Source organism: Eschscholzia californica, unplaced genomic scaffold (genome assembly GCF_041429995.1).
Source record: "Eschscholzia californica isolate CP2 unplaced genomic scaffold, dmEscCali1.0.p SCAF_4, whole genome shotgun sequence".
Taxonomy (NCBI): Eukaryota; Viridiplantae; Streptophyta; class Magnoliopsida; order Ranunculales; family Papaveraceae; genus Eschscholzia; species Eschscholzia californica.
The window spans coordinates 16,255,578-16,279,611 of record NW_028238461.1 but is presented as its reverse complement, the minus strand read 5'-3'; the positions used below and the strand labels follow the sequence as shown (position 1 = coordinate 16,279,611).

Here is a 24,034-nt window from a genome sequence, read left to right as displayed (position 1 = left end):
CCTTGTGCACATTCGCTCCAGCCACCTGATCCGGCCCGCCATATGGAGAGAATTATGTTATATAGGGGTGTTTTTTTTGGAATTTGACTACGATCTACGATAGTCATTACACTGGCATTGACACATCAGAGATGTGATAAACACGATTACTGTCAAATACAAACTCTTACAAAGAACGGGTCTATAGCCCAACTAAACTATGGCCTAAAGCCCTTCAATAATCTAGAAATTCCAATTTCTCTCGAGATCGGACCCGGGACCTCCAGGGACCTTTGGAGTATATGTCAACATATTGGACCATTGGGGCAACCAGTTGTCGACTTACATAATAGACTAGACCCCTCTAACTTACGTTTTATGTGCTTCGTTCCTTCCGCCCTTCATTATTTTCCCATCTCCCGCCTTCTCTCTCTTTCTCTATCTTCAACTTTTCAAGTAGTCTGTTTAGTGGCGGAAGCTCACAGCCACCGCGCCTCAACTTCACAGGTATACATCTCTCTACATATCCATGATTTAAGCTGGATTCTTGCATATTGAAACTGGATTTGAGTTTATCAATTTAATTTTACTCATACTTGTTCATATTTGGATTTAGGGTATCAATTTAATTAAGGGTTTTAAGTTTAGTTCTCGTCTCTTTTCATCGTAAAAACTCGTAGTAGCAGGAGGGAAGTCCTACCGCCAAATTCCTCACTCTCTGTCTCTCTCTTTCCATCTCTCATTGCCGCCAAATTCAGCAATTCTAGGGTTTTGAAGTATAGAAATGATGGTTCAGTTGCCTCGTTTAACTAATTCCCTTAGGGATCCATACGACGTTGATCACGCTTATTTGCAACGCAAAACTATCCTTCAAAATCACAAACCTCAGAGGTACTTGTTTCAATTCAATCTCAATTTGAGTTTATTTCATCTTACTTGATAGAATCTTCGTAATGTTGTTATACTGATTCATTCAGTTAGAACCATTTTTATATGTTTGATTTTGGTTTATGATTGATGTTGATGAGTGCCGTTTTGATTGTTTGATTAGAGCTGGAAACACTATTGATAACTCGGATCTTGCTCGAAAAATAGTTCATCGTTGGGAAGAAGGTTTGATAGATTATGAATTATGTTCTTGTTTCTCTATAGACTAGAAGCAATATAGATAACTCTAAATGTTTAAATTTCTGTAGCTTCAAGTGAAGTTCGTCAAGCCTACAAAAAGTTTCTTGGTTCAGTGGTGGAGTTGATTGATAGTGAAGTAGCATCAGAAGAGTTTCAGGAAGTGGCAAAGACGGTCTATGATCTCTTTGGCAGTCCTGCGGAAGAGTACAATGATTCAAGAAGGAAATCAGAAAAGAAGTAAGATTTCATAAAATGCTAACTGATAAATGCTAAAGAGGAAATTTCGATACTAAAATTATGCGCTAATGTTCTTGTGTATTAAGCATTGATATGGTGCATTGTCAGGGAGGAATTACGGAAGCTTCTTGGGTATAATGTCCCGGATGTGAAGATTGAAAAAGCTTCTTCGCTTGCTCAAAGGCTCTTTATCTTGCAACCTGGTGGTCATGAGGCTTCAAGTGTGGCAGAAGGGCAAACCGAGGGAACTAGTGATAGTTCGAGGGAATTTGGCAGTGAGCTTGTTTTCAATGCGCCCTCTCGTTTTCTTGTGGATGAGCATTTCGAGAACGGGGTATTTATGGAACAGGAAAGCTCTACTTTTGATTCTCTACAAGGACAATACGACCATGTTCAGCCAACGCCTAATCATTTTCATGTGGATAAGGGAAAGGTGAACCTGAGATGGCTAAGGGAGGAGTGTGATCATATAGTGAGCATAAGTGGCTCTCAACTATCCGGGGATGAGCTAGCAATGGCTCTTTGTCAGGTTCTTGATTCAGACAAAGCTGGTGATGAGGTACAGTTCATCGGTACATATAGAATTTACCGGGGCAGCTTATCCTGCTAGTTATTTTAGCACACACAGTTGAAAGTTGAAACTGATAAAAACTTGTCTATGTATTAGAGTTTTTTTTGTTCAAAAAGACTTGCAATAGAACTTAAGATTAGAGGGTTTTATGCTATAACTTTGAATCAGTTAGGATCTTAACAAACTAGTTATGTAACTGCTATAGTAGTAAAACCTTATATCAGTACTTGTATTAATGCTTTGGGGAGTTCATTGTTTAGATTGCTGGTGATTTGTTGGATCTTGTTGGAGATGGTGCATTTGAAACAGTTCAAGATCTATTAAAGGTAAGGGTCACGAGTTGTGTTTCTTCACTTGAATCTTTCATTATCTTGCATTCTTGCTTGCACACTCGATTTTAACATTTATGTGTAAAGTGTTTCTTGTTCTCATGTGGTAAATGTTATTTTTTTTTCAAATGCTTGTATTCGCATTCGCTTCAGAATGAGAACAATCTGTTATCTACATTCTACAATTGGTTGAATACATGTGAACGGCATAATGCTTTAACCGGGTTCACAGATTTTTTGTTACAGTGGTTAGTGGTAGCTCCGTTTCAAATTTACAATCTTGCATAAAAAATGTGCTTATCTATGCAGTTGAAAGAACTTCTCTTGTTTCCATTTGCAGCACCGAAAGGAACTAGTTGATGCTATTCGACATGGGATTTTTCAGCTGAAGTCCGAGAAAGTGGCCCCTAACAGCCAACCTCGGATGCCTAGCTATGGCACACAGGTACGAATGTCTCACTCATAACGTGATATTATAAGTTTGCATTTTCACGTACTTACATTCCATAGGGTTTTATGACTTCCTTAGTGGATTACTGAACAGCTGATTTCAAAGAACTGTTTCCTCTGCTCTTTGTTATTTACTTACATATAAACATTCTCATTTTCAACTTAAAATTTAGGTCACTATTCAAACGGAATCCGAGAAGCAAATTGATAAACTTCGACGCAAGGAAGAAAAGCGACAGAAACGCGGAGTGGACCTCGGGATTGAGAATGAGTTATCTTCAGAAACTTTTTCATCTTTACTTCAAGCAAGTGAGAAGAAAAGTCTATTCGATGATCTGATTGGTAGTGGCCAAGGACCCCAGTTCTCAGTTAGTGCTCTTCCTCAAGGAACTGCGAGGAAGCACTTTAAGGGATACGAAGAAGTCACAATTCCCCCTACACCAACAGCACAGATGAAACCCGGGGAGAAGCTGGTATCTTTCGTTTCTTTCAGAATTTTAAATTGAAGTAATCTTATCTGGTAAACGAAGATTAGAGCTTAATGAGAGTTGCAGCTTGCGTTGTCTATATATAGTTTAATTAGATATTGTAAACCAGCAAATGGTCTATGGTGTGGACTTTTCAGTTTAAACACCAATTACTCTTGCTGCTCTGAGGCTGATGTTGATTCCGGTGATAGTTGTAGTTGATTCATCCTCTCCCTGTTTGCTGTTTCCAGATAGAGATAAAAGAGTTGGATGACTTTGCTCAAGCTGCTTTCCATGGCTACAAATCTTTGAACCGTATCCAGAGTCGTATTTATCATGCCACTTACAACAGTAATGAAAATATATTAGTGAGTCTTATACTTTTTATTTGACATGTAAGCCAGTTTCAAAGTTTGCATATGTTTTTTCCGTCAGAAGTGATTTGTCAAATTACTTGCAGGTGTGTGCTCCAACAGGAGCTGGTAAGACAAACATAGCTATGATTGCTGTTTTACATGAGGTATACAATCAGTACAGTTAATGTAATAATCCAAGATCTGGTTATAGAACTTATAGGCTGAGGGGTCTTTTCTAAAGCTTCCTTAGTAAGAAGCTTTAGTATGAAAATTGTCTGGTTGTTAATGTAAGCTTTAGTAGTTTATCCCATCCAGCGATTACAATATTTAGCTTGTCATGATAAATCAACATATATGGGATTATTTGATTTCACCACCTACATAATTCTGCTTTTAAGTTTTTTCGTTGAAACTCTTTGCTTTTAAGTTGGGTAGTGAACTTTGTTAGTTTGTTCAAGATAATGCATTGGATCATTAAACTGCCTCTTTCTCTTTTAGTAAGACCAAAATCCAAAAATAAGCCGAATCGCCTAATGGTTAAATTATATCTGAGGCATATTGAATATAATATAATACACAGGTTAAAAGTTTAAAGTATCTTCCTGGTCTGTTATATGGTTGATTTCTTGCAAGAAACTCAAATCTTCAAACACTGTTTGTAGATCAACATCCATCAGAATATTAAATTTATTTGTCGATTAGGAATTGCTCTTTCTCTGAGAAGAAATGAGTTATTTTGGGATATTAAATGCTGATCAAGTTATTGAAACTAGTTTATAAAGTGTGTCACTCTGAAGATTCTTGACCAGAGGTTTCTGATTGGTCCATTTTTCACGGAAATGGAAAGATGTAAAGTGGACGTTTTCCAGTAAAAGAATCATCTTTATTTGGTGAAATTCAGTTTTGAGTAAATCCAGGAGAGGGCAGAGAATTGCGTGTATTATTAAGCTCACCGGTGCACCAAGATTGTTATTCTTTTCTAGAAGCTAATCTATTCCTTTATTTTGGATGTACTTTTCTTGATGTTCTTCTGGACACTACTTTATATCAAGCACTTGATGTTTCTTTCGTGCGGTGTGGATTTACAGTTTAATTTGTCCTTCAAAGCACTATGTCTATTGGTTTCAAACATGGCTTCTGCTGCAGATTAAACAACACTTCAAGGACGGGTTTCTTCACAAAAATGAATTCAAAATAGTTTATGTTGCTCCTATGAAGGTAGAACTCCCTCATGTGTTACTCTTGAATGTGATAATTTCAAGCAACTCTATCTTATTTCTAGTATTGCTCCCCCAGGCATTAGCTGCAGAGGTCACATCGACGTTCAGTCACCGGTTGGCTCCTCTAAATTTAAATGTGAAAGAACTTACTGGAGATATGCAACTTTCTAGGAGTGAACTGGAGGAAACACAGGTCGATTTCTTCTCTAGTTAGAATGATTTTCTCCAATGTCGTAAAGTTATAAGTTCAAGAAGCAACGGGTTCACCTACTTCTGTTTTTCTGCTTACTACTCAGATGATAGTCACGACTCCTGAGAAATGGGATGTCATTACTCGCAAAAGTAGTGATATGTCAATGTCAATGCTAGTGAAGCTATTAATAATCGATGAAGTACATCTATTGAATGACGATAGGGGACCTGTAATAGAGGCATTAGTTGCAAGGACTCTTCGTCAGGTAAAGCTTCGAAGCATCTCATATTCAATTTCAGTTCCTTTTCTGTCTACTGCATATATTGGAGTATTCGTGGAAACAAAGGGCAAGAAAATCCTGTAATATGTGATCTGGTAGGAACAAATATTTAATGATATCAGCAAAATCAAGATTTAAGTAGTGAGTGGAAGTGAACAAACTACACCAATGAAATTAAAAACACTAAAACAGCAAAACTGTAAAACAACAAGCAAGGAATGATTCAACTTCTTGCATTAGGAATAATACTGGGATAGTAGATTCTAGATGTAAAAAACTCTTCACAGAATCTAGATAAAATAGAACATGAAAAGACAATTATAACTACTCCTTCAACTACTTCAGTTTCCTTATTATTTTCAACACTTGTTTCCACTTTTCTTCTAGGTGGAGTCCACGCAGACAATGATACGCATTGTGGGTCTTTCAGCCACTCTACCCAACTATTTGGAGGTTTGACTAGGTGCTTTGATTAATAGATGCGATATGAATTATTTTATTTTGTAACATTTATCTTCACTTGTGGTCAGGTTGCACACTTTTTGAGAGTCAATCCTGAATCAGGACTCTTCTTCTTCGATTCTAGTTATCGTCCTGTGCCTCTTGCACAACAATATATTGGAATTAGTGAACAAAATTATGCTGCACGTACCAATCTATTGAATGAAATTTGCTATAACAAGGTTAGTCTTGTTATTTGCTGCAATGGTGATTGCTGTTTTAGGCATTGTCAATTCTCTGCGTACTTGATACGTTATTCATTCCAGGTTGTAGAATCGTTAAAGCAGGGTCATCAGGCAATGGTTTTTGTTCATTCACGAAAGGATACTGGAAAAACAGGAAAGACACTGGTATGTCATATGCGTTCTTGTCTTCTTCCTGTAATAAACAAAAGCCGTCAAACAGAGACCAAAGGGTTACTAGATGGGACCAATAATATGAAGCGCCCCGAGGATCCTAAAACCATAAGTAACAGATTATGAACATCTACTATGTACTATCACATCCAACAAAAGGTTTTCCCACAAGAATGATTGTGGTATCATTTTCATATTCCCGACTGTATCCGTTAGTTTTAGAAGTAATCCGAGAAACAGCCTTCTTTGTTAAACTAACTTCTACTTCTCATCCTCACCATACAATTTCTACCAATACATATTAGAAAAAACAAAGCATATATACCACATTCAAGCAATACATATTTTAATTATAAAATATGTATGCTAGAAGATTACAGTATCACACTAGATATTCCTTGCCCATAAAGGTGAAATTTGAAAGAAACGTAACTTAAATCTGACCTAACTGGAGCCCATAGGATTAGAAAAGCTTTTTATCTCAACTCATGATCATTTCATCCTGGGAGAAGCCTTACTGGAGCAGTGTTTTCTATGTCAAGGTCCCGGATGCTGAAGGATTACAATATTACACTAGGCACTCCTTACCATATAGACAAAATTGAAAGTACACCATTTAAATCTGGCATAAATGGAGTCCATAGGATCAGTAAAGCCTTTTATCTCAACTCTTAATCATTTCATCGAGGGAGAAGCCTTATTGGACCAGTGTTTTCTGTGCAAAGATTCCGGATGCTTGCACATCGTAATGGTTATACTAGTAATATCTGCAGATATATTATATTTGAAATTTTGAACCTCCATTACTTACTTTCTGTAATTATATGTGATGATGCAAATTGTGAATCAGATTGAATATGCTCAGAAGACAGAAGATCTCGATTTGTTTGCCAATGATGCACATCCGTTGTGTGGCGTAATGAAGGTACAAATGCTAGTTGGTTTTCTCTTTTTCAGTTGATAGAACCTTGTCAGCCTCTATTACACGGATTACCATTTTAAGCATTGCAGAAAGATGTACAAAAGTCAAGAAATAGGGAACTTGTTGAGTTGTTTGATTATGGGATTGGTGTTCACCATGCTGGGATGTTACGTTCTGATAGAGGGTTGACCGAGCGCCTATTTTCTGAAGGTCTCCTCAAGGTAATATATTTTCTGAACTAGTGTTTCACCTCTTATAAGTATTTTAGTATTTTACTACAACTTCGATACTTCTCTGATGTCCAGGTCCTTGTGTGCACGGCTACTTTGGCATGGGGAGTCAATCTTCCTGCTCACACTGTTGTCATAAAGGTTAGCTTGTGCAACTCACTATTATTTTGTCTTCTCATTGTCTCTTTCCTGAGGTTCTTATTTATTATTATTATCTTTTAATAAATATGCTGGCATCTTTTCCACTACTAGACTTGAAACTTTTATGTTTTGTTGGGTACCTTAGTAATGCAATCCAACTAATATTCTATCTGTGAGGTAACACCTAGTAGATGTTCTTCATGTATCACACTTTTTATGGTCTAACAAAATAACATTTTTTTTTTCACTTGAATCTAGAGGCATCAGTATGTAATCCATGCACTCCTTGCTAGACCACCATACAGGTTGTTGTCCTCAAGGAACTCTGAGTTTTCCATTTTTATCAGCTTAAAGGGATATTATAATTGTGCTACATGGAGTTCCTTCTCATGTCAGATGGTTGCTAAGCTGTTGGTGTCGGGATTCAGCAAGGGATAATCACCGATCCCCTACGATTCAACTCTAGTAACTTGGCAATAACTCGGCAGAAACTAGACCGACTTTTCACTAACTCTTACCAACACACACACACACATGTGTATGTATGAGATGATAACTCTTATCATACGTAAACCACAAAATCAGAACTTGGGGGGTTCGGCATGGGGATCGTCTCAGGATACCCCCTACTCCGATCCGATCCACGAGTTACTCGGGTGGTTTGACCTATATCAACTGCTTAAGATGGTTGAACAAGTGTGTCTCAATACTGTGGGAATGAACTGTTCCTTTTCATATTGGGTTGCCCATTTGATCTTTTAGGAACACATTTGATAGTTATCTAGGAAGATCTCAGATAAGTGCATCTTATTGCAGTGAGCTCAGTTGACCACATGTCAATGTAAGGTACAATTTACTTTCGTTTGGTACCTTGAATGAAGTTCTCTTCTTTGTCCCTGCTTCTGTATCACACTCTCCTTCAGTTTGAGGCTTATTTTAGCTACAGTCTTTGTAAGTCTAATTCGTCTCTGTGTAATCACTCCAGGGAACCCAAATATATGACCCAAAGGCTGGTGGATGGCGAGACCTTGGCATGCTTGATGTTATGCAGGTAAGACAAACATTCAGACACTAACATGTTTTGGGTTATGACTTTGCCTTTTGACCATTCGCTGTTCCTATAATATACTAATTTTGTCTGACATACTTCTACTGATAAACGAAATGTTATCTCTTAGATCTTTGGACGAGCTGGAAGACCACAGTTTGACAAAAGTGGTGAAGGCATTATTATAACATCTCATGACAAGTTAGCTTACTATTTACGACTACTTACAAGTCAGCTTCCAATAGAAAGTCAGGTATCTCTGGAGTTTGTTTCCTATTTGATATACATATAAACCTTCTATTTTGGATTATTTCTCATTTACTCGTTAACCTGCGTACCCAACTTTATGTATCTTCATTTGTGTAAAGGTACTTCTTGAGTTCTGTATGACGAAACATCTTAACCTCATAATTTGTTTGATCACTTGCTCAAAGTCCCAAAGCTTGAGGCCCACATTCAGTTCACATTGACTTATTATGCATTTATGTTTTTGTTACAGTTCATTAGCTCGTTGAAAGATAACTTGAATGCGGAGGTGGCATTGGGTACTGTAACAAATGTTAAAGAAGCCTGTGCATGGCTTGGATATACTTATCTTTTTATAAGGATGAAATCAAATCCTTTGGAGTATGCCATAGGATGGGATGAGGTCGTTTTTTTAAAGTTTTGATATGTTTTGACGTCAATTATACATTATTTTTCTTTGTTCTCATCTCTTTCTCTTTTGTAGGTCATGGCAGATCCTTCTTTGACCTCAAAGCAGAGATCTCTCGTAGTAGATGCCGCACGTTCCCTTGACAAGGCAAAAATGATGCGGTTTGATGAGAAGAGTGGCAATTTTTACTGTACAGAGCTTGGTCGCATTGCAAGCCACTTCTATATTCAATACTCCAGTGTGGAAACCTACAATGAAATGCTTAAACGTCACATGAGTGACAGTGAGGTAGTTTATGATGGTCATTCAACATGTACCTCACATATATACTTCTCTTTTCTCTCATTTTCCCCACATGATTTGAAATTGAAATACTTAATCATTCGTTTCTGCTGAACTTGAAACCTTTTTGTTGGTCTGTTTTTCATTAGGTCTATATGTTCAAAGCTGCAGGCAGTTAATGATGTTCTAGGGCATAACTAAAACCAAATAGTTTTCTCTGTAGGAAATGATGTACTCCCTGTCTCAGTACAAACATATTGTCCTTGGTTAAGGGGCCAACCAGGCCCAATCTCTTAGTTCTCTATGCTATAAGGTTTTGTTATGCAAGAGCCTGTCCTTCAGAAGCTTCTCTACATGATCTATCTAGGTGCCAAATCCATCTAGAAGGATTAGATAAAATGTAAGATTAGGTGTGAATGTGTTATGTTATAACCTGGGTGTAGAAGGTCTTGTGGGATTAAGTGCCTTATACATGAAACTTCTGCTTGACATCATCTACTACCACTTAAGTGAGAGCCTTCTAGGGCTACGCATGACACAAGACCCATCTGAACACCAACCATATTGCCCTAAGGTACCACTCTGGCCCATCAGCCTAGAGCTACATGGTTCAAGTTTTCCTTGGTATGAGCCTACTCCAGACAACCTAAAGGATTCTTCACCTGACCAATCTAGGCAGCAAACCCACCCAAAAGACCAAGTGGATGTGTAAGACAGGATGTTTTGTTATTGCAAATAAGGTGCTGGTCTTCCTAAGCAATGTGGGATGTAAGTGCTTTGCACATATTTTGTTGGTGGAATTGCTTTACACATGAAACTTGTACTTCATATCATCCATCTGTTGGGACTTGGGATATGGTGTACTCTACCTAGTACTCTAAGCTAAATTTCAGACATCTAATTTCTAGCACTAGGTTGCAAGTTAGGACACATGCATAAATTCGATATGAATAAATTAGAGGGTGCAGTTATACCGTAAAATACTTCCTCTCTATGATCCAGTTGCTCCTTACAATATGAAGATCCAAGAGCTCCAACTGTAGCTCCTCTACTTCAGACACATGAGCACTATAACTTGATCGTCGCTGGAGGTTAGCTAGAAAGACGAACTAAGACCTTGTTCTTGTCCTTTGATGGTGATTCAAACTTAAGGAGACTAGAAGTATTCATCAATAGATGACATAAAATTTTGAAGATATCCTTTCTGCGGTGTTTGGAAAGGTATTGCGACAAGAGGAAAAGAATTCAATAGAATTACCAAATGGAAACTAGGGGATGGAAGATACATAAGCTTCTGGAGGGACATATGGTGTCATCACCCACTTCCCCTCAAAGATCGCTTCCCAACACTACACCATATCTCCTCGAGTAAAGAAGTCTGTCCATGATAAATTAAATTGCCAGCATCAACTTTGGGGGCTGGTGTGTAGGAGGCATTGACGACTGGGAGATACCCATATACTCGAACCTCCTTCAACTCTTGGAAGTCTTCAAGCCTCCGATAGATGAGGAAGACAGCAAGGTATGGACTCTAGAAGACAAGGATAGCCTCTCGGTTAGTCAGTGCTATAAAAGACTAAATTCAAGAGGTTCGGAGTGGCAATTCAAGCTACTATCCAAGATAATTTGGTCTCCTCTATCCCTCCTAGAGTTAGCTTTGGAGTTTGGGCAGCCGCGATAGGTAAACTTCCAACCTCAATAATCTCAGAAGGCGTGGAATGATCCTCCCGAGTAGATGTATTTGCTGTAAAATCCAAGAAGAATCGACAGAAAACCTCTTCATTCACTGTAGTACATACAACAAGCTGTGGTATTATTTTGCAAAGGCTTCTGAGATCCAGTGGTGTATTCCGAGATCTCTGCAGGATATTTTGGAACAGTGGAGTAGGTTGGGAGCGAGAAAGCAAAATAAAGACCTTTGGAACCTAATTCCAAGTGCAATACTTTGGTCCATTTGGAAGTTTAGAAATATGAGAACTTTGAAAGAGGGTAATGTTAATAGTGGTCTAGAGGTCGAGGATATCCAAGGACTTCTATTCCATTGGATTAGAATTTTTTTTTTGAATTGTTCAGCGTGTGCCTCGAACCCTTGACCTCTAAGGTGGAAGATTATACCTCTTACCACTCCAACCAAGGGTTGTTGGCTTTTAGATTAGAAATTTGCAATGGGCCTGAGGCTAACTTATATGGATTTCATTTTGCACTGGGAGAATCTTAAAGTAACATAAAACTCATAAGCACTCCCAATTTATATTGTACTTTCTCATTCTTTTTAATTAAGATTAATTCAAACTTTTCAAAAAAAACGTTTGAATTAATATAAGAGAAAGAAGAAGATATCCTTTCTGAAATACCTAAATGCTAAAAGGTTTAGAAGATTTTTGTTTTCATTTATCGTAGCTAGCTAGGGTGTCTTTCATTATTCTCCTTTCCTAAAGTTACTGAAACTACAGTTATTTTTTTGGCTAATTCTTGTATCTATAACAGGTAATTGATATGGTGGCCCATTCTTCTGAATTTGAAAATATTGCTGTCAGAGAAGAAGAGCAGGATGAACTAGAAACCCTTGTTCGCAGATCATGTCCATTGGAAGTAAAGGGTGGTCCGTCCAATAAATATGGGAAAATCTCAATTCTTATTCAGGTTTTTTTCTTTAATTCTGATATGCAGAAACAGTCGTGTCTCCTATTTCTGAGTGCAGAAAAATGACTAAGGTTAGAAATATGTGTTGTTTATTTACAGTTGTACATATCACGAGGCTCGTTAGATAGCTTTTCGCTGATATCAGATGCAGCATATATAAGTGCAAGCTTGGCTCGTATAATGCGAGCTTTATTTGAAATTTGCCTGCGTAGAGGATGGTGTGAGATGACTTCTTTTATGTTGGAATATTGCAAAGCCGTGGATCGCCAAATATGGCCTCATCTGCACCCTCTTAGACAGTTTGACCGCGATCTATCTGCAGAAGTTTGTCTTATCCCCCTAACGATGCTACATTATTATTACACATAGTCATGTCCTAAATTTAATTAAAGAAACCTGTTGGTTTTAGATACTGAGAAAGCTTGAAGAACGTGAAGTTGACTTGGACCGGCTCCAAGAGATGGAGGAAAAGGATATCGGATTGTTGATTCGTTACGCACCTGGGGGAAGGGTAAAACAGATTTTGCGTCAATTTGTAGGTAATATAGTTTTGTATATATCCTCATACTTGGCTTCATTTTGTGTGTTATATAGATGGTTAAACAGTATTTAGGGTATTTCCCATGGATCAACTTGCACGCTACTGTAAGTCCGATCACCAGAACTGTTTTGAAGGTAAGTTTGCGCTAGTTTTTTCTTGAAGTTTGAAGGATGATTTAATTGCCGATTTGTTATACTCTAGGATGTTAAGCCCCTCTATTCTGGTGTCTGCTCGTTTTTCAGGTGGACTTGCTTATTACACCTGATTTCAATTGGAAGGATAAGTTTCATGGTTTGGTTCAACGTTGGTGGATTCTTGTTGAGGTGTTAACTTATGACTTCTATTATCCAACAAAGTACTGAAATTTTGATTCTGTCAATGGCCTCGTCCTTTTGTAGTTAGATTGTTATGCATCTAGAATTTTAGATGCCATTGCTTTATGTATGAAATGCTACGCAACATGGACGTCGAGATCAGTAGTTCCCACGGATTAGGTGCCAAACATATTTAAAAAAGGCTTAGATGGGGACAACAGTCAGTACACTTATTTCCTTTCTCTTAGTTATTAGGCCATTCATTTTTTATTGAGAACTGTTTCTTTTCAGTTTTTGTTAGATTATACCCAAGCGTTAAAACTAGAGTTGCTGTTTGTGGTCCTAAGATGATTATGTGTAAGTAAACACAAGATATGTATACAAAATTTCACATTATACCTTTTATGCGACTGCTAGTTTCCTAGAAGGTCCAAGTATCTTATAAGAGTATCTCAGTGTCTGGCACGCTTATCCGAGTCTTCAAAACGTCAAAATACTAAAGAGTGATATCCTTGACTCCTTGTTATTTAGTGATTATAGCTGAACTTTTTGTTGTTGTGGTTGACGGGTTATGGAGTTGGAACTAAATAAGCTACGAATTATTAATTACAGAGGACTTTATGAGGGATCAGGATTCTCACGAAAAGATATGCCTCACTTACTTTAAAATTAGAGAAACCTCGCAATGGAAAAAAGAAGAAGTGTTAAATCCGTTAATTATGCAATGTACCACACTAGACACCTAAAAGTAAATAGGGCAAGAATTGGATAATTATTATCAACAAAAGATTCACTTAAAATAAAGAGACGTGGTGTTGTGGAGACATTTTTGGAATCTCAAGGAGTTATCATGAGAAGTGTTAGTTGGAGAGTACAGAAAATCACTAGCATGGAAAACTGTAACGGACAACTTTGCTTACTTATTAACCACCTGTAATGGATGCTGTGATTCTCCTTACAGATACAGCAAAGGAATTCAATAAGTTTACTGCAAATTCCTCCATAAACCTTTCTCTTGTTGTCCATCTTGGAAATTTACCAAGTCCTTCAATATTATTTATATACTGCTGGTTCAAAGGGCCATCCTATCATCAAAGTCTTGTTTAGGCGCGTCTCTTACATGTTTTAATGATAGCGTAATCTTGAGTAGGCGAAGTTGGTATTTTACTATTGTGTAAAAAATATAGAGTCCAAATCTAAATTCAATTCTTTTCGTTGCTTTTAAATACATTGCACCATGAGAGAGTTGAGGTAGTTCCATTCATTAGCTTATATGGACAGTCCCACCCGCATAAGTAATAAATTTTGAATACATTAACACACTTCTTATATTAGAAAATTTTACATGTCAGGTACCAGGCTCTCTAACTACGGGTTGCTATGCTTCCGTTGTTTCATACTTCATTTTCAGTATCTTACCAGACTTAGCTTTGTAGCTTACTAATCTGTAACTGTTAGTTCGGCTGCACTATTAGTGGTAGAGATTGTCATGCTTAAATTTGTTTCTCTTACAGTTTCACTAACTGGTGTTTATTTTGTGCTTTAATAGGTAATGGTTCTTTTTGTTAGTTCTGATCTAGAAGCATTCAACTGATCCCTAACATTACTTTTGAAATAGGATTCTGAGAACGACCACATTTACCATTCAGAGCTCTTCACTCTAACAAAACGAATGGCAAGAGGGGAGCCTCAAAAGCTCTCTTTTACTGTGCCAATTTTTGAGCCGCATCCTCCGCAATACTTCATCCGTGCTGTGTCTGACTCTTGGTTGCATGCAGAAACTTTTTACACTATCTCTTTCCTAAATCTTGCGTTGCCTGAGGTAAAAAGAACTTAGTAAGCTTTAAAATGGTACACTCATAATGCTTGTTTACTAATTTATTGTTGAAAACCATGCAATCAGGCTCATACATCACATACAGAACTTCTAGATTTGAAACCTCTTCCTGTGACTTCACTTGGGAATAAGTCTTATGAAGCATTATACAAGTTTTCACATTTCAATCCAATTCAAACACAGGTTTGCATCCGTAATGTTTAAGCAGCTTTGTCATAGTTGTTGTATGAATTCATTCTCTCGGTCAACTGATACACTACTTTTTGAAACTTGTCAGACTTTTCATGCACTATACCACACAGACAACAGTGTCCTCCTTGGAGCTCCTACTGGAAGTGGAAAAACTATATCAGCTGAACTTGCAATGCTTCGACTCTTTAATACTCAGCCTGACATGAAGGTACGGGGTTCTGTCTTAATCAAGAATGATTAGAAAGCAGTAAAGCACTACTATTAAACACATCAGCAAGATGGGCCTAAAAAGTTTCCTAAATAGGTCTACACCCCAAGTGCACGGGTGTCAAGTTGTAAATTCCGGTAAGACCGGTTCGTTCCTCAGAGACTAAGTCAAACTCAAATTCTAACTTTAAAACTATTGAGATTTAAAAAGTGAATTGATGATCGTAAGATGATTCAAATAAAAATAGCACATAAAACTCAAAAAGAAAACAAATAAGTTGATATTCAGCAAGGTTACCTGGAACGCGGTACGTTCCGGTACGTGGTACGGGTACGGGTACGCGTACGCGGTACGTTGGGTTGGGAATATTCGGTACGTTAGGGTATGCTTTTTCGGTACGCAATTCGCTAGGGTACGTTATTTCGGTACGCTATGTCAAGTTTATTTAGAATTCCTAGTTGCATAGAAAACTATTTCTAATAAAATAAAATAAGTTACTATTTTCTTATTCATTAATTTAGATAGTAATCAATAAAAATAAACTGACTTCTAGTAGTAAATAAATTTTTTGAATTGGTCCATAATAAAATTAGTCACATCACATGTCTTGCAAAATTCGGAAGTCTGATTCCTTATTTTTTTTATTTAGATAAGATTTCAAATTTTAGAATAAAATTATTTGGGAAGTTTCCAATGCATAAAGTTACTTTAGCTTTTTCATTAACTTGGGAAACTTCCCACTACATTCACAATTTTCAATATTTGTTGCCTAAAACTTCTTGATCTGTCCACATTGCCATGTAATTGTTAGTAAAGATCCTTCGGTTTGATAGGGAATTCGAATTTTATAATCCTTCTAATCTGATGGTCACAATATAATCTTATATTATGTTTTAATCTGACGGTGAGAGTTTACCTTCATTTATCAAACAAACCCTAACCTTTTGGTCAAAACCCTAATATGAGAGCAGCTCAGCAGTCTGTCTTCCTCTTCAAGTCTTTCTCTCTCTATTCATCAATGGAGTCCGAAAACTACCAGAGACCATCTAACAAGACACCCCCTAATGACTGTCATCTTCCTCTCTATTCGACTTTGTATGATGTGAAGATCTCAAAACTCGAAAGATAATACAGGTTTTCATCTTCTTTTTCTTTAAAAACTAACAAATTTTTTCATTTTTCCATGTCTTCTTCGAAGTTAGGGTTCGTTCTCAACCGCGATCTGGTACGCGAACGCACCCTAAAAGGGTACGCGCGAACCAGGTCGCGGTTCGTCAATGCTATGAGCGAATCTGGCAACCTTGATATTCAGAAAAGGGGAACCTAGGGTTTTCGAATCCGTCCACGTGACAATCCTAAAGACGATGTATTTGCCTTAGTCAACTAAGTTCTTTGTTTTACTCGGGTTCTATCACATGAACGCTCTAGAATCCGGAAGATGTTGTCATTAAAAGCAATAAGGACTTTAAAAGATATGAAGATTTAATCTAAAAATTAATTGACTTGCATATAAATTGAATTGATAAAATTCTCGTTATGGACTTCATCTAAACCCTAGATGGAAAAATTAGTTTCTCATGATGAAAGATGAAAGGTTAACTATATAAAATGTGGGAGAAAAGTAGAAAAAATTGGATTTCTTACTGATTTTGCAGCCAGACAGAGCCTTAGGGAAGTGATTTCCTTCTGTTTTTTGCATTGCAGATGGGTCCTAGTCATGGTCGTCTAACTTAGGCTTTTCTCTTTATGCTTTTATGGATTTGAAAACATGTTATCATATGTAGTTTGTTTATATCATATAGAGCAACAACTGCCAATGGGACTGGTAGTCTTTCAATTGCTAGTCACCTCTTAGATGAGCATAGCACTTCCTGTAAACTCGATGAATGCACTAAATTAAAGAGAATGGAGGGAATTTTTTGCGCAGATATACATCTACTATATGGTAAAAATATCTATTATGTAGTCCTTGCCTCCCTGGTCGAGGATCATAATTGTGAAGATTGATTCAGTGTGATAATCTCTTATAGATTTATTTCTGTCAGTGATGAATCTGATGATGATTATAATAGATTAATAGCTTTATTTAAAAGAATTTATGCTTACAGAGTGATCATGTGGTTATCACGTCTATGGGGCGCTTATGGGAAACTTTAACTTTAAGACACTTAAACACAGTATATATATATATATTGGGGTCAGCAGTTCTGTTCTCTGACATATGTGTCACTGGTACTGGGGTTAACTCATGTAAGCTCTACTATTCCCCATCATGCAGGTTATTTACATAGCACCCCTGAAGGCAATTGTTCGTGAAAGGATGAATGATTGGAGAAAGCGTCTTGTGTCTCAGCTTGGGAAGAAGATGGTAGGATATTTATTTATTTTGCCAGTGCCCCGTCATTGCTGTGCAAGTTTGACCTGTTAATTATTTCATTATCAGGTTGAGATGACTGGGGATTTCACCCCGGATTTAATGGCTCTTTCGACAGCGGATATCATAATTTCCACTCCAGAGAAGTGGGATGGAATTAGTCGTAACTGGCACACTAGAAGCTATGTAACAAAGGTATGTTATTTCTTTTCCCACCAATTATTATCTGGTATCGCCTTTATGGATGCAATGCTATATGCACTGTCCATTTTCTGTATTACAACGACACAAGTTTCTTGGCAGGTCGGGGTCCTGATTTTGGACGAGATTCACTTACTTGGAGCTGATCGAGGACCAATTCTTGAGGTAATTATTTTGAAGATGTTCGTTAAAGTTGCGACACCACATCCTCAAATAACAAAAGATAACCGTTTTCCTTCTTAAAAGAGGAATCTTCATGGAATACTAGGTTACGAGCTTAATATTTAAGAACACCATTATTAAATTCCAATTAGGGGTTCTAGATAACTTCTGATTTTCTTTGTATATGGTTATCTAAAAACTCTCATTTTCTTGAAATTCTTAACAGAAACATTGCATTTTCAGGTTATAGTCTCCAGGATGAGATACATATCATCACAAACAGAAAGGGCTGTTCGGTTTGTGGGTCTTTCAACAGCATTGGCTAATGCATGGTATGCTATTTATAGGACTTGGCCGAACTTACATATAACTAGATGTTCATGTATGTACCATGGCCAAATTATTAAAATGGAGTTGCCATGTCATAGGCGCTTTACTAAGTAAAATGTGTGAATTCCGGATTCCACTTTTGTAGTGGGATGCTCTTTGTTCCTGCATATAATCAGTCACAGAGTTATCAAGTATTTGAGAAAAAGGAGTTGTGGCCTACAATAGTGATAATTGTGTTGGTCATGGAAATTAGCTTTTGAATATATATTGTTGTAACTCAGTTTATTTTATTGTCCTCCATTGATAACAAGACATGTTCCTTTCTTAAACTGGCATCTCAATTGTCCTGCTTTTGGCCCATTATAGAACACGAGATTGGAATTTTTGTTATGGCAGGGACGGTTAGTACTAATCGGAGCACTCATATCATAAGCCTTGCCTTGTCCTAAATTTCTTACTCTATTCGGATTGCTGCAGTGATTTGGCTGACTGGTTGGGGGTCGGGGATGCCGGTTTGTTCAATTTCAAGCCTAGTGTGAGGCCTGTGCCACTCGAAGTTCACATTCAGGTAGGTGACTGGTGTTTCTCATAACTTCTGACTGTGATAAGGACCTCAATTATCACGATCAGTGTTAGTTTTACTTTAGGTGTTTCGAGAGTATTTAAGACAGTAAACTGCAAGCAATTGGGTTTTTACAATTGATTTTGGATTCTCCTTGTAATAGCTCAAGACTTGAAATTTCTTACTTTCCACGAACAGGGATACCCAGGAAAGTTCTATTGCCCTAGAATGAATAGTATGAATAAACCAGCATATGCTGCCATATGTACCCATTCTCCTACGAAGCCAGTTCTTATTTTTGTTTCATCTCGTCGTCAGACAAGGCTCACTGCACTTGATCTCATTCAGGTAACATTTTCATCACTTAGCGCATATCTTTCATCTACTGGTCCACAGTTGTTTACATATATCTATAATTGCAGTTTGCAGCTTCAGATGAGCATCCTAGGCAATTCATGAGCATGGCAGAAGAATCACTGCAAATGGTTCTTTCTCAGGTGACTGATCAAAACCTGAGGCACACTTTACAGTTTGGAATTGGGTTGCACCATGCAGGACTAAACGACAAAGACAGATCTCTAGTTGAGGAACTTTTTGCGAACAACAAGATTCAGGTAAGTCTTTAAGACATCTTAGCAGCTTTCTGATTTTATCATCCCAATGTCAGATGATAAAGGGGAAACGGTCATCTTCCTCCAACAGTAGATCTTTTCTTTTTGTTATAGGTTTTGGTGTGTACAAGCACATTAGCATGGGGTGTAAACCTTCCGGCTCATTTGGTTATAATTAAGGTAAAACCCTTAAATTTTCGTGTTAAGTTGCATTGTTGTAATCACTTTATAGAATTTAACAAGGGAATGTTCTATGGATGTCCTAACTTACTGGTTTTTCATGACCTGAAAGTCCTCACAAAAGTTAATGCAAATAGTTTTCTAAATATATCTTACCAAAATCCACTAAGATTTAGAAATATTTATACACGATTTTTGGTTTCTGCCTTACTTCAAAATATGTATCAATAATTTTAATAATACAGAATATTTAAATTAATATACTTGAGGTCTAATCTTGCTTACACGGTAGTGTTACCCTTTTCTGATAGTAACATTGGATAATAACCTTCCATTCTCAATGCAGGGAACAGAATATTATGATGGGAAAGCAAAAAGGTATGTTGATTTCCCCATTACAGATATCTTGCAAATGATGGGTCGTGCAGGGCGACCACAGTTTGACCAGCATGGAAAAGCTGTCATTCTTGTTCACGAACCTAAAAAGAGCTTCTACAAGAAGGTAAAGATAGAAATGAGCACATAATAATTTAAGGCCAGCGCTTTGGGGAAAGCTAAAAAGTTTCCGGGGTGTGAAGACTTGGTCAAAAATTGGTCAATTTTGTTTGACAATTTTATTTAGGGGGAAAGCAAAATACTTCTCCACCTCACCTCACTCTCTCTCCACCTCTCCTCTATCTTCTCCGATTAGGTCGCCGGCCGGAAAATTTTCCGGCCGGCGACCATTAAAAAAAAAAAAAAAAAATTTTTTCACTCTCTCTCTCTCTAGAAACTCCGGCGAAGGGAAACCCCTTCTTCGGAGTTTCTAGAGAGAGAGAGAGAGTGAATTTTTTTTTTTTTTTTTTTAATGGTCGCCGGCCGGAAAATTTTCCGGCCGGCGACCAAATCGGAGAAGACAAAGAGGTGAGGTGGAGATAGAGTGAGGTGAGGTGGAGAGAGAGTGAGGTGAGGTGGAGAGAGAGTGAGGTGAGGTGGAGTGTTTTTTTTTTATTTCCCCTTAAAATTTATTTCCCCGGAAAATCTCTAAAATTCTACATATTCCCTTTAAAATTTCACACCCCGGAAACTATTTAGCTTTCCCCAAAGCGCTGGCCTAATTTAATATTGGGGAACTCTTTTGGTTTGAAACCGCTGAGCTAACTTCCGTGCCTGTATTTCCAGTTTCTGTATGAACCATTTCCAGTTGAAAGTAATCTGAGAGAGCAGTTGCAAGAACACATTAATGCTGAGATTGTTTCTGGCACGATTTGTCACAAGGGGGATGCAGTTCATTATCTAACCTGGACTTACTTATTTCGCCGACTGGTATACTTCTTTCCAAATTAGCTCTTGCTAAAGTTTCCTGGTTGATGTTTTCTTGCTTATCGTGGACGTCTCATTGAATGCACGAGGTTGAAAGTGTATTTATGTGAAACCCTTCCATGGTGTAGGTTATGAATCCTGCTTATTACGGTTTAGAAGGCACAGAATCGGAAACCTTAAATTCATACTTATCGAGGTACATCACGAATTCATGATTATTTAATAACTGTAGATTCTTCTTCACGGGTTCGAGTACTAATTAGTATTGAGTTCATGTTATTCGTCAAACAGGTTAGTGCAAAACACATTTGAAGATTTAGAAGACAGTGGGTGCATCAAGATGGATGACGACAGTGTGGAGCCTCTGATGTTGGGTTCAATAGCCTCTCAGTATTACTTAAGCTACATGACCGTATCAATGTTTGGTTCGAATATAGATTCAAAGACATCTCTTGAAGTAAGTTCAAGCACTCTACAACAGCATTTATGGACTTTGTTTTATCCTAAAGCCTTAAAAAGTTAACTAGTTATACTTGCACATCTAATTATAGGTTTTTCTGCACATACTCTCTGGTGCTTCGGAGTATGATGAACTGCCTGTGCGGCATAATGAGGTAAACATTCTGATGCTTGTATTGACCTCGAAAGCAAAATATGTAATTGTTTGTTGGGTACTAGGTCCAAAGTCATGGATTATGGTTGTGATGTTTATTTTATGCAACATATCTATTTAAAAGTTGCCTGGCTTACTTCTGGTTCATATTGAAACTTTATCACAACTGGTTGTTCTTCCTTATTCACAAAAAGTAGAGTAGCTTTAAAGTTTTGTTGCTGAAACCTTATGAGTGTTGGGTCTTTACTTGATGATGTATATATGTAATCCATATTTAAAAGGATATAAAATGCCTTTGTACGTGTATGTGCAAAAAACTCAAACATGACAATGGTACAATAATATGATATGATGACAATCCTGCAGTTGTCATTGATTAAGAAGATAGTGCTATTTCGTTGAATCAAATGCAATTACTCTCTTCTTTAGATTTTTTTGACCAACTTATTTTTCTAATTGTGTAGGAAAACTACAATGAAGCTTTGTCCAACAGAGTGCCGTATCCTGTGGATAAGAATCGGCTAGATGACCCACATGTTAAAGCGAATCTACTTTTCCAGGTAGGCTTTGCTGGTATTAATTTATCTCATCTTAATGATTTAGCTTAACTTCTTGGTCTAATTCTACTTTTGAGTTTCTGTTGTATTTTAGGCACACTTTTCACAGCTGGACTTGCCGATTAGTGATTATGTGACGGACTTAAAGTCGGTGCTTGACCAAAGTATACGTATTATTCAAGCTATGATAGATATATGTGCCAATAGTGGATGGCTTTCAAGCACCATAACTTGTATGCATCTTTTGCAAATGGTGATGCAGGTATATCTTCTCAAGTTCTCGTAGCTTTCATTAAATCGTGCAACATCAAAGTATCTACTCATTAGCACCATATACATCCACTTCTACTATTGCTTTCCGGTTCTTACAGCTAAAATAATTGTGGTAGAAGATTAAGGAACTCGTTGTTACAAAACTGGACACTCGAAATAGTTCATTTCTTGATATAAAAGGAAAGAGAAGAAAATGAATAGAGATTAAAACCTTTATGGTTGCTCATTCCGTTTCTCCTTCATAAGCTGTTCCGTTTTTTCCTTTTAGGGATTGTGGTTCGAGAAGGATTCTCCGCTCTCGATGCTGCCAAGCATGAATCCCGCACTTATTAGTTCGCTTGGAAAAAGAGGTATCTCAAATGTCCAGCAACTGCTGAATCTTCCGAAGGCAACATTACAATCGTTATTTGAAAATGTCAATGCTTCAAAGTTGTTTCAGGTAGTTACATTTTTTCTGATAATTTTATCTGATGATAGTGTGGGATTTGCTATGGTTAGTGAGGGCTTTTAAGTCTTTTCGTGAACCCATTATATTAAGAGCATCTTCACGAGAGTCCAAAGTAAGCACTATTTGGCTTATTAAGGATTTCAATCTCTTTTCTTGTTTCTGCAGGAGATGCAGCATTTTCCATGTGTTCATTTGAAACTCAAGATTCAAAATAGAGCGAAAGAGGGTTCTACATCTCAAATCTTGAACATTAAAATGGAAAAAACGAACTCAAAACAAACAACGTCTAGAGCTTTTGTTCCTCGATTCCCCAAGGTACAAGATGTAGAGTTACTGCTGTATGCGGTGATTGTTATTTCTCATTGTCTGGACCCAACTCGTTTGAATATGACTCGTCGGACTCGTTGGAATCTGAATCCTCTACTGATGGAGACCCAAAATCAACTCAAATCAGTCAATCAAACGAGTTATACAAAAACACATATTCCAAAAGCTGGTTTGAGTTGATTCAGATTTCGGATCAAGTTGAGATCTGACGTTGAAAAAATCAATATTAATTAAATCTTTGTGGTCAGAATATCAGAAATAACTTTTTGATGTACTCCGCAGATAAAAGAAGAAGCGTGGTGGTTGGTTCTTGGGAATGTTTCGACCTCCGAGCTATATGCTCTGAAGAGAATTTCTTTATCTGACCACCTGGTCACTAACATGGAAATACCATCTTCTTTAACGACTCTCCAGGTAAACACATATCATGTCTTTCCTTGTCGTAACTCATACCGAGGGTCATTGTCACGACCTCAAATTTTCACTTTCAACGTTATATTTATGGCATACAACTAAATGTTGTACAAATCATTTCTTCAAAAGGAAAAAAGTAAACTTCTGTTATTCAGTTGTGGCGTTTGAAAAGAAGACAACTGACTCCGACTCAATTCGTAACAATCTAACAACTCCTCTTCCATGTTTGGTTGTGAATTTCAGGGGGTTAAGTTGATACTTGTTTCAGATTGTTATCTTGGGTTTGATCAAGAACATTCAATTGAAGAGTTGTCAATCCAAGCAGAAAGAGGTCATAGATAGTAGAGGATATTAAAAACGATAATTTCTGGTCTTGTTATCAAATGAAAATCTGGCAAATTATGAAGTCACTGTTTTGATCTCAACTACTTATTAAAACTACTACATGGAGGAAGATACCGATCGTTGAAGCACAGAGTGTTGACATAGTCGTGTCTGTAAATGAAAAATAACTGGCACATACCTCTTGTACATTCGAAACAGTCATAGCTATCTTAATAGTATTAGAGTTCTTTTCTAATTACAACATACTGTTATCCA

General features: G+C 37.3%; 1 protein-coding gene across 5 annotated transcripts; it reads left to right on the top strand.

Annotated features, from left to right (window-relative positions):
• Positions 1–313: 313 nt before the first annotated feature.
• On the top strand, positions 314–24,034 carry LOC147543201 (U5 small nuclear ribonucleoprotein helicase). Of its 5 annotated transcripts, none has more exons than XM_086632420.1 (50): positions 314–486; positions 660–870; positions 1,031–1,092; positions 1,176–1,344; positions 1,453–1,903; positions 2,176–2,241; positions 2,585–2,689; positions 2,868–3,167; positions 3,413–3,529; positions 3,622–3,681; positions 4,664–4,735; positions 4,814–4,930; positions 5,034–5,195; positions 5,598–5,663; positions 5,741–5,893; positions 5,978–6,061; positions 6,918–6,992; positions 7,079–7,210; positions 7,295–7,360; positions 8,346–8,411; positions 8,539–8,661; positions 8,908–9,057; positions 9,139–9,351; positions 11,833–11,988; positions 12,088–12,312; positions 12,398–12,499; positions 12,583–12,663; positions 12,772–12,852; positions 14,462–14,665; positions 14,747–14,863; positions 14,958–15,080; positions 17,359–17,448; positions 17,524–17,649; positions 17,758–17,820; positions 18,061–18,149; positions 18,625–18,715; positions 18,908–19,057; positions 19,132–19,323; positions 19,435–19,500; positions 19,847–20,002; positions 20,662–20,805; positions 20,931–20,998; positions 21,094–21,259; positions 21,354–21,416; positions 21,880–21,975; positions 22,067–22,234; positions 22,514–22,684; positions 22,859–23,008; positions 23,303–23,434; positions 23,678–24,034. In XM_086632420.1, the coding sequence occupies exons 2-50, from the start codon at positions 764–766 to the stop codon at positions 23,774–23,776; spliced, it is 6,285 nt and encodes a 2,094-aa protein (XP_086488546.1). In that variant the 5' UTR covers positions 314–486; positions 660–763; the 3' UTR covers positions 23,777–24,034. The 5 variants fall into 5 exon arrangements, with proteins under 5 accessions (XP_086488546.1, XP_086488550.1, XP_086488547.1 ...); XM_086632424.1 differs by having other exon boundaries at positions 336–486; positions 738–870; XM_086632421.1 differs by having other exon boundaries at positions 336–486; positions 666–870.

Coding starts and splice junctions, on each gene's coding strand:
- LOC147543201 (XM_086632420.1), top strand. CDS start 764: ATGATGGTTCAGTTGCCTCGTTTAACTAATTCCCTTAGGGATCCATAC. Junction 8,662..8,907: donor AGCTTCCAATAGAAAGTCAG/GTATCTCTGGAG, acceptor TTTTTGTTACAG/TTCATTAGCTCGTTGAAAGA. Junction 20,806..20,930: donor CTTACTTATTTCGCCGACTG/GTATACTTCTTT, acceptor TCCATGGTGTAG/GTTATGAATCCTGCTTATTA.